The sequence below is a fragment of the Micromys minutus genome (assembly GCF_963924665.1).
Source record: "Micromys minutus genome assembly, chromosome: 10".
In the NCBI taxonomy this organism is placed as follows: Eukaryota; Metazoa; Chordata; class Mammalia; order Rodentia; family Muridae; genus Micromys; species Micromys minutus.
In genome coordinates, this window is record NC_137979.1 from 17,004,945 (window position 1) to 17,018,312 (window position 13,368).

Below are 13,368 nucleotides of genomic sequence, written 5' to 3' on the forward strand. Positions count from 1 at the left end.
GCATCCTAGGTGTCCAAGGTCCCCACAGACTTGTCGACTCCCTGCTGTGTCATTCCTGAGCATAATAATCCAAGTCCAGCTGAGTGCCATCCTGTGTGAAACCTAGCCTCTTCACAGAACCAAGGTGATCCTCTCAGCATTTTAGAGATTATGGAGACATATAATCGCAAACAGCTCAATCCAGATCTCTGAGAAGCAGGCTCAGATCCTGGTATCTTCTGAAAGTGTAACTAAAAGACTTTGATGTTTACAGATGGTGGGAAATATCTCCATTGGGGAAAGTCCTTTCCTTACAGGATGAGACTCTGCAAGGCGGGCCCCATCATTCCCCACGACTCTTCAGCATTAGAAGTACTTATCATCCAGGGCCAGGAATAAGTCCTTGCATTTCCACGGTTCAGTGTCTGGGAGTCACTGACCACTCTCCTCTCTTCTGATGCACACCAACCTTCTCAAGTGAACTAGAACCAGTGAACTAGAACTAGTGAACTGGCTCTCAGCACACTCAGTGTAACCCTTGGCTCTCCTCTCATTCTCTAGCTTCGTATCAAGAGCTCTTGTCTATGCAGGAAAAACACAGGGAAGTTTCTCTCAAAGGATGTGTACTCATTTCTTGTTCAAATCTCTGCCTTGTTCCACAACAGCATAAAGTACAGTGACTGCCTGCAGGAGCTCTAGCACTGGATTCACTGGTTAATTAATCTGTCACGTGTTAGCTGGCAAGGAACTTGCTGTCCCAGCTCTGCTCCACCTCAGCATCCTGATTTGTCAAGTGAGGGAAATAGCCTAGTACATACACTTCAGAGAGTTATGAAAATTAGATGGTTTAAAGGTGTTTACCAGCTCAGAACAGTGGCAAGCCTCGAAGAAGCATTCAACAGATGGTACCGTACATAAAAAGCACAATGGAACCTGAGACCCTCCTTCATAGTAAAACACACAGATTACATGCTCACCAAAGTGGGACTCTGTTCTGCTTTGGAAAACAAACAGGGAAATTTGACTTGAGGCAGGCTTCTCTAACTTGATACATTTAAGCATGCCTCCATCTTGAGGTGAAATGGATCTCGTTGACCTCCCAGTAGTTCAAGGAATTTGAGAGTAATGAGCAATGGCCATTTGAGTGTGCTAATGATAACCCTGGTTTGATCACTGCACAATATACCCACACACTGACACATCACCACACCCTAAGACCTTGGAGACGCTATGTCAACTAAAATGAATGATCATTCACCGGACAGAGACGAGAAGCTAGGCTGGATGCCTTAGGGGCCAGACTGCATGACCACACAGACAGACACCTTGGCTCCCAAGCTGCTCGCAGAAAAGCGTCTTCTACCTCTCCTCTCCTACCTGCAATATCTCTACACTGGCCTCCACTAACTTGGCTCTGGTACTAATTCTCCTACCTTATGTCACCTACTTCCTCTCTATGGTCATTTGTATTTTCTTAAGACAGTTCTTAGCCTATGGACAAAAGAGAACATGCGCCTTGGTGAAGCCCACACAAGCAAGGAAGAGAGGAGTCACAAAGGTAAACAGCACTGAGGAGCCTCAGTCTATGGCTTGCCTTGCTTGTGGGCTGCACTGGCTGCTAGCCTCCTAATTCTGCTTCCTCAACCTGATCCTCCGGGGCACTGATAACATCCACTGCCTTATTGTTATAAATTAATTGTTGCTAAATATCACTGTGACCAATATTGATAAAGAAAGACCCTGAGATTACGTTTTTCTTGCTCTTTCTGCCAAAATAAATCACTGTTATTATGTAGTTGGGTATACACACACACATATACACACAAACACACACACACAAACACATACACACATGCCCATACACAAACACACATATACATACAAACACACATACATATACACATACAAACACACATGCACACACACAAACACACACACACACGTAACCCCTCATGTGTCATTCTTAAGTTGCCTATATCATTCAACAACAGACCTATCTTTCCTAGTAGCTAGAGCAGTTCAATAAACTTACTTGCCTCAGAACATGAGGCAATGTTCTGACCCTTCCTCAAGAGCCATTAGCAACTTCCCAAATAGAGTTGCTCACAGTGTTCTTGCACATGATCTTTTGGGAGCATGTGCCAACAGTCCTTCACGATGAAAAGAAGGGCAGTAACTGGATCCCAGTTCACAGGCTTTCCCACTTCAATGAACCTATCGACAATGAAGTGTATCAACCGTGTCCATGGAGCTGGGCATTCTAAGTAGTCTATGGATGCTGTAAAGTACACATGAGGGTCTATACAAACAATGTGCTGTCTGCTTTGTCAAAGGAACCTAAGCATCCAGTGGTCCACAGATACACATAGATGATTATCATCCCCATAATCCCAACCCACAGAGCAATCCAGCATAGGGTACTCACTTAGAAGCCTGGATCCATTCATCATAGAGTTCAAAGGTCATAAGAGGCTCTGGCAACTCTCGGAGATAAGACTTTAGAGCCCCTGGGCATAAATACAGTAAACTGTTACAACACCACAGGACAAACTGCATCAACCTGCACCACTCCATTTGGACACGATTCTTTGGGCAACACAAGGTTAAATAGTGTTTTCCCATGTGGATAGCTGCTAGGCTTCGAATGTAATCATCAGAAAAATCAGGCCTGAAAAGGGGCCCTAGGTGGGCATCTGAAGCCACTGTTCTAGACAGAGAGTCACCCAGTGTCCACGAACCCTTCCCTGAGAAGCCTGGCTCAGAGGTGGAGGGTACCTACCTGCTATGGCATGGGGGTCTGCCGAGTACTCCTGGACATCCACCACACAGCAGTCCAGGGCAGCTTTCAGCTTCTTCAGCTTGGAGGCTGAGGGGGCTACCCGGAAGAGGCCCTACCAAGAGGATGGAGGGGTGAGAAGGTGGCCAGCAACAAGAGAAAAACAGAGAGATAGAAAGTCTACCTGCTCTTCCCTCTAGACCACAGTTTCGGGACCAGCATTTCACTGAATGCCATGTTCCGATGCTGCAGATGGCTACATTCTTAGGCATCTCCTCTGACTCCAGCAGCTCAAGAGTCCACCACGCTGTTCCCAGTGTGGCAGTTCACTGTGGCTCACTGAGCTGACTGAATAAGTATATTGCATATTCGAACCTTGGACTCTCAGGTGGCTGGTTCTTTTCACACTTAAAGTAGAACTTGGAGAATCTGCCTGAGAGCTGTCAAACATGAAGGTCTAATAACTTGAAGAAACAAAAGGCTATGGTAATAGTTCTCAACCTTCCTAGGGCTTCGACCCTTTAATTCAGTTCCTCACGTTGTGGTGACCCTCAGCCATAAAGTTATTTTCGTTGCTCCTTCAAAACTGTAATTTTGCTACTGTTATAAACAGTAATATAAATCTGTGTATTCTTAGGTGGCTTCTGATAAAGGGTCATTTGACCTCCCCAAAGGATCACGGTCTACAGGCTGAGAATCACTGGTCCATGTGCACGTGCATGTGTGTACTTGAATGTACACTAGGAGGCACAGAATGAACTAAGTAGCACCTGTGTCCTGAGAAGCAGGGTACGTGTTGGTGGCCTGCAAAGCTACAGGTTCCATTCTCAGCATTACTTCAGTGTTTCTCTACTGAGGTCCAAATGAGCAGCCTCAGATTATAAAGTAAAACTGGGGTAAATGGGGGGTGTTTGAAAGGGAAGATAAATGCAGGTCAGAGTGGGAAGGAAGCCCCAGTCTCGGCGTAGAAAAGTGTGGAACACTCTGGCTTTCTGCTATACCTCTTTAGGTGCCCCCTGCCCCAGACTTAAAAGCAAGCTAGCTGGCTAGTCCTCACTCCTCTTTGGTTTTATGGCAACTCCAAGTTCTTTCCAATGAAAATGTCCCCAGTCTCTGATGTGACTTCTGAGCTGATGGAATAGCAAAATCCCTTCTTAGTAGGGAATGTGACACCAACAGATGCCTCATGCTCACTGGCATGTGTGAGGAGGTGACACCAATGGGCTGCTCTGACGAAGACAGCAGGCTATGGAGCACACACAAAGATCGACTTAGGACTTAGAACCATGCAGTGGCTGCTCAGGAAGAGTCAGTAGTGTTTGGGAAGGTTCATACAAAAGGGGAGGGGCCAAGCTGTCAAACTTAGTGGTCCCGACCTTATCTGTATTTTTCATGTTCTGTGGTCTCAGTTACCCATAGTCATTTGCACTTTGGAAACACTGAATCCAAAATTCTGGAAAGGATTCACTCATAGACCAAATTCTTTTATTACAGCATGCGATTAGAGTCATTCCGTGTTATTATTAAATACTTTTAGTCTTTGTGATCACTTGAATGATTAAATGTTTCCATAAGTTTAAACATTTGAACACTTGGTCCCCAGTCAATGCACTGTTTGGGGAAGGTTTAGGAGGTGCAGCTTTGCTGGGTTGGGAAATACACTGGAGGTGGGCTTTGAGGGTCTACAGCTTCATGACACTTCCAGTTTGCTATCTCTGCCTTATGTTTGCTGTTAAAGTTCACTGCATCCTATCCCGGCCACCATGCCTGGCTCTTTGTGCCCTGCCTCTCAACCCCTCTGACATGATGGGCTCTCATCTCCCTCTTTTCTTGTCTTTGGTTATAGAGTTTTATCAACCAACCACAAAGTCATTAACAAGGTCTCTTCTTGTGCAAGTTTGTATATCCTACTTTCTTACAACAGTGTGCAGACATAGGAAGGAACAAAGCAATACATGATTTATTGTTTTCCATGCTTTGGGCATCCACTGGGTGCCTTATGGAAAAGGGGGAAACAGAATAAGCAGATACAGTAGGCTACATAACACTTAAGGCTGTTTTATTAAAGGAGAATTATGACTATAGCTAGTTAGTTCAATAGCTAGTTAGTTCAATACTAACTAGTTAGTTCAATACTAGTTAGTTAGTTAGTCAAGGAGTTTGCAACACGCATTGAAAAAAATGCCAAGAAAGGCAGAGTGGAGCTTGCATATGGGAGACATCTATTGCAGTCTGGGGCATAATTCAGGGAGAGCAGACGCCCTGGGAGGAATCCCCAGAGAGGCTGAGGTACAGACTGATGGCTATAATAGAAAACAATCTGACAGAGAGGAGGGCAGAGGCCTATGTTTACTAGGGATGTTGAGGCCCCAGGGGAGATGATGTGGGATAGCCACAGCAACTGTATCAGGTAGCAACAAGACAAATGGGACTGGGGCTGGTCACTGGACTTGGCTTGGAAGATCAGTGAGGGTAATTTGAGCCATAACATGTTTGTTTGGGGCTGTGGTTGTTTGAATGAGAATGGTCTCCATGGACTCACATGTTTGAACACTTAGTTCCCAGTTGGTAGAACTGTTTGGGAAGGATCAGGGGGTATGACGTTTTTGAAGGAGGTGTGTCCCTGAGAGTGGACTTTGAGGTTTCAAAGGCTTCATTCTATCTCTGGTTAGCTTTCTGCTGTAGTGACAGTTTTGGAGTTTAGGTTTCTAAAAAGAAATACCTTAAAAATAGTATAAGAATACATTTTTGTTTTATTTTCAAGTGTGAGATATGGGGCTACTTCAGATTGTCCACAGCAGCTGACCATAACTTGCCTCATGCCCTAGAAGGGTTGTTGTTTTACCAACTGCAGGTGGTTTATTAAATCGTTTGATGTTTGGAATTCTGAGGACTTTTCAGAGGGCATATAAATGCTAGAACCCAGAGGCGTGTTGGGTTGTTTGCTCTAGTTGGTCATAGTTTAAGTTATAATAAGCAAAGAATAAACAACAAGAAAAACAGATATCCTGATGGTGAAGATCAAACCTGTCCCAAAGAATTCGATGCCCCTAACCGCAGAAAATAATCCCATGATAATTTCTCTCCATTTCTGGTCCCCAATCTAATTCAGCTCTTTCTTTCTTTTCCTCTCTATCCTTTTTTTTCCTCTCCTATCTAGTGTCAGGCCATTGAAAGGGTGGAAGAGAAGGGGTGGAGAAGGGTGAAAGAGAAGGGATGGAGAAGGGTGAAAGAGAAGGGGTGGAGAAGGGTGGAAGAGAAGGGGTGAAGAAGGGTGGAAGAGAAGGGTGGAAGAGAGGGGGTGGAGAAGGGTGGAAGAGAAGGGGTGGAGAAGGGTGGAAGAGAAGGGGTGGAGAAGGGTGGAAGAGAGGGGGTAGAGAAGGGTGGAAGAGAGGGGGTAGAGAAGGGTGGAAGAGAAGGGGTGAAGAAGGGTGGGAGAGAAGGGGTGGAGAAGGGTGGAAGAGAAGGGGTGGAGAAGGGTGGAAGAGAAGGGGTGGAGAAGGGTGGAAGAGAGGGGGTAGAGAAGGGTGGAAGAGAAGGGGTGAAGAAGGGTGGAAGAGAAGGGGTGGAGAAGGGTGGAAGAGAAGGGGTGGAGAAGGGTGGAAGAGAAGGGGTGGAGAAGAGTGGAAGAGAAGGGGTGAAGAAGGGTGGAAGAGAAGGGGTGGAGAAGGGTGGAAGAGAAGGGGTGGAGAAGGGTGGAAGAGAAGGGGTGAAGAAGGGTGGAAGAGAAGGGAAGGAGAAGGGTGGAAGAGAGGGGGTAGAGAAGGCTGGAAGAGAAGGGGTGAAGAAGGGTGGAAGAGAAAGGGTGGAGAAGGGTGGAAGAGAGGGGGTAGAGAAGGGTGGAAGAGAGGGGGTAGAGAAGGGTGGAAGAGAAGGGGTGAAGAAGGGTGGAAGAGAAGGGGTGGAGAAGGGTGGAAGAGAAGGGGTGGAGAAGGGTGGAAGAGAAGGGGTGGAGAAGGGTGGAAGAGAGGGGGTAGAGAAGGGTGGAAGAGAAGGGGTGAAGAAGGGTGGAAGAGAAGGGGTGGAGAAGGGTGAAAGAGAAGGGGTGGAGAAGGGTGGAAGAGAAGGGGTGGAGAAGGGTGGAAGAGAAGGGGTGAAGAAGGGTGGAAGAGAAGGGGTGGAGAAGGGTGGAAGAGAAGGGGTGGAGAAGGGTGGAAGAGAAGGGGTGAAGAAGGGTGGAAGAGAAGGGGAGGAGAAGGGTGGAAGAGAGGGGGTAGAGAAGGCTGGAAGAGAAGGGGTGAAGAAGGGTGGAAGAGAAGGGGTGGAGAAGGGTGGAAGAGAAGGGGTGAAGAAGGGTGGAAGAGAAGGGGTGGAGAAGGGTGGAAGAGAAGGGGTGGAGAAGGGTGGAAGAGAAGGGGTGGAGAAGGGTGGAAGAGAGGGGGTGAAGAAGGGTGGAAGAGAAGGGGTGGAGAAGGGTGGAAGAGAGGGGGTGAAGAAGGGTGGAAGAGAAGGGGTGGAGAAGGGTGGAAGAGAGGGGGTGGAGAAGGGTGGAAGAGAGGGGGTGGAGAAGGGTAAAAGAGAAGGGGTGGAGAAGGGTGGAAGAAAGGACAGACAAGCTACACTCTGCCTCCTGCTTGAAGGGGAAGATGAGAGCTCTCAGCTGTTCCCACTGCCACGCTTCTGCTCCACCATCAAGGACTCTAACCCTCTGAAACTGTGAGCCCTACGTTAAGTACTTTCTCTTTTCAAATGCCTTGGTCACTGTGTTTTGTCACAGTACTGGAAAAATAACAAAGACAGAGGGCGAAACATGGTAGGCACATGGCAGTGAGTGTTGAACATGTTTCTTTGGAATAAGAAACACTTAATGTAGGCTTCATAAGGAAACACAACCAATGAGCTAGGGAAAGGGATGGGAGGCTCCCCTGGGATAAAGGGGATACATTTGTTTCTAGGTTGAGGAAAAAATAACCATATTTGTCAGTAAAGAAAGGAGGTGATGGAAAGTGGGAAAAATAAGACAAAAAGTGGGAGGTGGAGGTGGATCTGTCTAGGGAAGAGTGTTCCTAGAAGGGTAGAGACCAGAGAGGCAGGGATAAAACAGGGGCATCAGAGGTCAGTCCACCACTGACTAAGTACTTGGCAATGCTAAAAACGTGTTGTTACTTACAGCAGATAATGAGACTATGAAAGATACAGTCTGCTTCTAAACAGCCAAAGTGAGGACTAGTGGTGGTGCAGAGGAACCAAGGTGGCTAGGGTATAAGTCTCATTGTTTTATTTTTGTGTAAGTTTTGCTATAATTAAAAGAAATAATCAAGGCTATATAGCAAGTTTCATACCAGCATGGCCTACTGGGTGAGACACTGTCTCAAAACAAAACAAAACAAGACAAAAACAAAAATAAACAATAAGTAAAAAAGAAAGGAAGAAAGAGACAGAGATAGATGACAGACAGACAGACAGAAAAGCCCAGTTAGCCTTCTCTATTAGACTTTCTTAAGGACCATGGAGACCCATTTTACATTTTTCACTGATAACAACTGTGAAATTATAGCCGAGTTTTAACCATATAAAGACACAAACAAACCAGAACTTCATATTTATTCCCCATCCTCTTCGGTGTCTACTGGTCAAGTAAGCAAATGTGGGACACCAGAGGAAGAGCTGGGTATTTCCCCTATTGCCCTCTGTCTTAGGCCCTTGAATAGGGCTCCCTAGCTACACCTAAAATGCACAGGTCTGTGGTTAGGAAGGAGTCCAGTAAACCCCAGAAATCCTATCTGTGCCCCCTCCTGCCCCAACACTGGAGTTCAAAGAGTGTGCATGCCGTCATTTCTTGATGGGGCTGTTGGATACCCTGACTTAGGTCTTCCTACATGCATGGCAGATACTTAAGGACTGAGCCATCTTCCCAGCTCCACATTTATTCTTTTCCCCTTTGAAATGTTATGGTTTTTATATTTAGTTTTCCTTTCTTATTTTAAGATACCACCCACATTTGGGTGATTAAACTTAAAAAGACATGCATCCACTGATCATATTATTTATCAACTGAATTTGATGACAATTTTCAGTCCCAATTCTCATTTTATATTCATATGTGGTATTGTTTAAGCTTCCTCATGGAGAAAATGAAATCCAGGTATCAGCTAGAGCTACAACCTAGTTTTTTTCTAATGACCCTTGGGCAATTTCTACTAAGGGTGAGTGGCTGTACTGTGAGCATACAGGATCTTATTATACAGCCCTGGCTGGCCTAGAACTCACTATGTAGACTTGTCTCTTCCTCCCTAGATCTGGAATTAAAGGTGTGCATAACCATGCCTGATGGCCAGTCTGCACATTGAGAGTTGTTACCCTTGACTCATTGTCCAATCTATTTTGTGATTGTGTTGACTTTATCCTTTAGCTCTTTCGGTTCTTAACTGGGTAGTGGATGAATGATTCTTTCTTTGTAAGATGCTATAGTTTCTTCATAAAAAACTTGAGAACTCTCACACTGACACTGAATACTGTCTTGAAGTCTCTCCTCATTAACCTGCCTTATTTCAAGAATTTTTTTTTACACTATACCATTACTTCTCAACACAAACACTGTATGAATCCAGTGTTCAAGAAAGAACTCATAACCATGGTAATCAACAATAATGCTGTCTTCTCTTATCTGACCCTCTAACTCATCAAAGCCTCTATCTTTGTTTAAAATGAGACAATCATATCCTTCATCATAGCCATAAAAAAATGCCCTCCTGGAGCTAAGTCACCCACATTTTTGTACTTCAGTTCTGGTTTTTCCAGACCCTGATATATCAGTGACCAAGATGTTCAGAAGTTTCATAATCCCTTTTCACACACAGCCAGATCCTCAGGTCATGTGCTCTGTAAATTTCATTTTTAAATATCTACCATGTAGAATGGTTCTGGTAGAAAAAAAAAAATCAGCTAACATAGATGTGCGTTACGCTACCTTCCCTCTCTTCCTCAGCCCTTAGTTTGTCCTATCTGGCCTTACACTCAAAGAATACAGCCTGTCTTGGACTAATTATGCCTAGTGGATGAATGCTAGACTCATCCCTTCCACTGAGTCTATAAGCCCATGCTTATACTTTCCTTAGTATTGTCAAATGACTCATCTCTTCCAATGATGTGTTTTTATTTTGTTTCGTAACAAATAATGAGCATGTAGCATGCCCCACACCAACATGGAGTGGCTGATCAGGCGAAAGGAAGATGCAGTGAAGATGTTGAAATAGCCTGCAGATAAAACTAAATGACTGACTAGGCAAGACAAGGAGTGGCCGCCATCGATTCATAGCCCTTCATTACAGAACGCTCAGAAAAGAACATCCGAATGTCCAGATCAGTGAGACCGTGAAGACCGGTACAAAATGGACACGTAGGAGTGCTATCCTGAAAATCAGAAACTTTCCAACCCAAAGGAGGAGGGGGAGGAAGAGGAGGAGAACCTAGGGAAAGAAAAGGAGGAGGAACAGGAAGATGGAGGGGAGCGAGAAGGGAAAAGCACAGGAAGGAGAAGGAAGGAGAAGAGGATAATTAGAAGAAGGAGACAAGAAAGAAGGGGTAGAGGGGAAGGAGGAAAGATGGAAAGGAAGACATGGAAAAGAAGGAGGATGGAGAGAGGGAGGAGGTAAGATGAACAGAGGTAAATGCAGCAGCAGATTCTTCAGATCACTGAATCATATTACATATGAGGAACTGATGTCAAAAATTTCATCACACGGCCTTCATGGGCACCTGTCAATTTCCCATAGTCCTCTAGTCTCTCTGTAAAACTTGTCCAGAGAATTCAGTGCCTATTAGTATCTGCAGAAGAGACAATATTGCCCAAATTATCACATGTCTCAATTTAGGGATCTAGGGTAGGGAGGCTACAGAGAAGAAGCTCCTGCAGACCCTGCCTCTAGGAAGAGTATATCAGCTGAGAGACAAAGACAGATGCTCTGCACCTACCTCCTCCTGCATCCCACATTCCAGCAGCATCGTCACACAGGCTTCGATAGGGAAGGCGATCTCACGGCCACTGATCATCAGGTGCTCCTCCAGGGGCTTCCCAAAGGAAGGCTTCTCCACCCAGGCCTCTGGGGAGGGGTGAGCAAGAAAGGGGACAGTTAGTAGCTTCCCAAGGCCACCTATAACACCCTCTTTCTCCCTTTCTCCACATTCCACAGAGTACCAAAGACACCAAGGGTCCAGATGAGCATCCACTCTTGTGGCTTAGTGAAAAATGGGAAGGCATGGAGAAAACTGAACCTGTCACCACTGGGGTCAATGTGACAGCCACACTACACATACTCACGTCACCCCCTTTGAAGGGTGAAGGGATGAAGCTCAGCTTTGGGACATTGATGAATACCAGCTCAGAGGTCTGCCAGCTCTTCTAAACATGAATGTTCATTCCCAGAGCACAGGTGGGGGGAGCTGTTCTCATCCAGGAGGGCAAGCCGGCTCCCCACCCTCCCTGCTCTGAGGGAGGCTTGCACTTACCCTGCTGTGCTTTGATCTGAGGCAACACAGCTTGTAGCAGCGTCAGAGACTTCCTGTGGTACTCAGCTTGCACTTCTATTAGCTGAAGAAACACAGGAAGGAGTGTTACCCTTTGCCAAAGGGAAGCAGACTTCCACAGTGGCAAAGGCACTTGCTCACGGAGGACAGGCTAGCCTTCAGCCTCCTCCAGTGCTTCCGCCTGGAAAAGGGGGTTACTCTGCATGGTGAGGTAGGCAATCAGAGACTCAGGGAGGAATGGGGGAATCTGCCTGAGCTGGAGTCTGGCTTAGAGAACTCGCTGGGATCACCTGACCTCACCTGGTCCCCAGCCTCAAAACTGAAGGTACAATGAAGGTGCAACAACTGGTGGACATAAAGAGAAAAGACAGGCTGAGGTCCGTCTGCCTGTAAGGTATGCACAAGATAGAGCAGCCTGTGTGCACACTGATTTCTGTGAGTCACCTGAACATGTAAGTGCTCGCTCAGAGAGCACGAGGTTCTGAGGCATAATGACTACAGTTATGTGGGCCTGGGAACAAACTCCTTCAAGGTGTTCCCCTCGCCACCCAATCTATTAAAGAAACAACTGCAGTGTTGCTTAGGGCCAAGGAAAACTCATAAGCAAGAGTGACTTCATTTATTTTCTGGCTGCCTATCTCCCCCAAACTAAACAAAAGCCTGGCATGGAGTATCAACAATGACAGCATTAGTGTGGGACAAAAGGAACCCGAGGCCTGAGAAAACCGCACATGGACGCCAGGGAGCGGCCAGATCAAGCCTGGGCGCTGATGATTTTGTTGGCTTCACTGACTCTAGGATTTTATAAGCCAAATCCATGGAATGCGTTTGAAAATATACTACTGTAGTGGCTTGAATGAGACCTGGCCCCACATTTGACCACTTGGTCCCCAGATGGTGGTGTTGTTTGGGGGCGGGATTCAGATGGTGGGCCCTGCTGGAGGAAATGTCTCACTAGGGGCAGGCTTGGAGACGGAAAAGCCTTTCTACTTCCGGTTTGCCATCTCTAGCTTCTTGATTATATTTAAGGATGTACTCCTCAGCTTCCTTCCTGGACCTCTATGCCTGGCTGCTGTCAAGCCTCCCCTCCATGATGAACCCTTATCCTTCTGATACCCTAAGTCCCAAATAAACCCTTTTAAAGAGCTGCTTTTGGGACATGGGATTTGACAATGGTGACGGAAAATCAACACAACTACTTTGAAGCAGACATTCCATATTGGAAGTGATACTTAGCAGCTCTTGTGTGTGTGTGTGTGTGTGTGTGTGTGTGTGTGTGTGTGTGTAGGGGGTACTGCAAAAGTCTGCACCCCAATTAATGCAGGAAAGTGCCACAGCCTGCAGTTGTTCACCTGAAATCCACCACTGGGCACTTTGTATATCTCAGATCTGTCTGCCTGCTACTCGCTGAGTCATGTCTTCCCTTATCCCGCCATTTTCATCTCTTTGGTGATGAAACAAAAGCTGGTGGGTTTCAGGGAAAAGGTGAGCTCAACTATTTTCCTGTATACTCTCTCTGTCAATACTTTTCTGCCACTTCTGTATTGAGCCTCATGTTCACTCTGGCAAGGAGCCAGGGTCCAAATGATCAGGACTGGCTGACTGAAGTTCAGGTTGACTCAGATCCTGTCTCTGGACTCTGAAATCTGCTTTCAGGAGAAAAGGCAGTCACCAGGCAAAATCAATCACTGCCTTTTGAAACTGGCAAAGATATTCAGTAAAAACAAACATGCCTTTGTGGCCAGCTGAATGTCTTCCTATTCTCAAATCCTTTGCTGTCGGAAATCTGGGTTTCTCGGCATGGGTCCTTACACTTCCTGGGTGAGGCAACTCTGCTGAATGGAGCTGCCCTTACACCCCTTACACGTGAAGAGGCTTAGTGCTTTTCTTTTTCTACCCTTGACACAATGACATAACCTTCCTGAGTGGGGACAATCAGAGGCATCTACTGACCCCCAAAGTCCTCTAAGAAAGTGGGGAAACATTGCTCTTGGCTGAGCATCCCTGACACTGGTTAACCAAGCTGTGATAATCCCCAGGAACGGGGTTCTGTTTTAAGTTTAGGTTTTGGAACAGATCTACACATGGAGGGCAGAATTCACCTAGAGACTGAACCAGCAAAGCGCTGACCATCCTGTCTCTTACTT

At 46.2% G+C, this 13,368-nt stretch overlaps 1 protein-coding gene across 2 annotated transcripts in view; it reads right to left on the bottom strand.

Annotated features, from left to right (window-relative positions):
• Nucleotides 1-13,368, bottom strand: part of ARHGAP44 (Rho GTPase activating protein 44) — a 163,853-nt gene that overhangs the window by 27,757 nt on the left and 122,728 nt on the right. For both annotated transcript variants that reach the window (XM_080923190.1, XM_080923191.1), the window contains exons 9-12: nucleotides 11,204-11,285; nucleotides 10,670-10,797; nucleotides 2,759-2,870; nucleotides 2,405-2,486 (exon numbers count right to left, since the gene is read on the bottom strand). In XM_080923190.1, coding sequence (XP_080779316.1) covers nucleotides 2,405-2,486; nucleotides 2,759-2,870; nucleotides 10,670-10,797; nucleotides 11,204-11,285 — 404 coding nt within the window. The remainder of the gene's footprint in view (nucleotides 1-2,404; nucleotides 2,487-2,758; nucleotides 2,871-10,669; nucleotides 10,798-11,203; nucleotides 11,286-13,368) is intronic.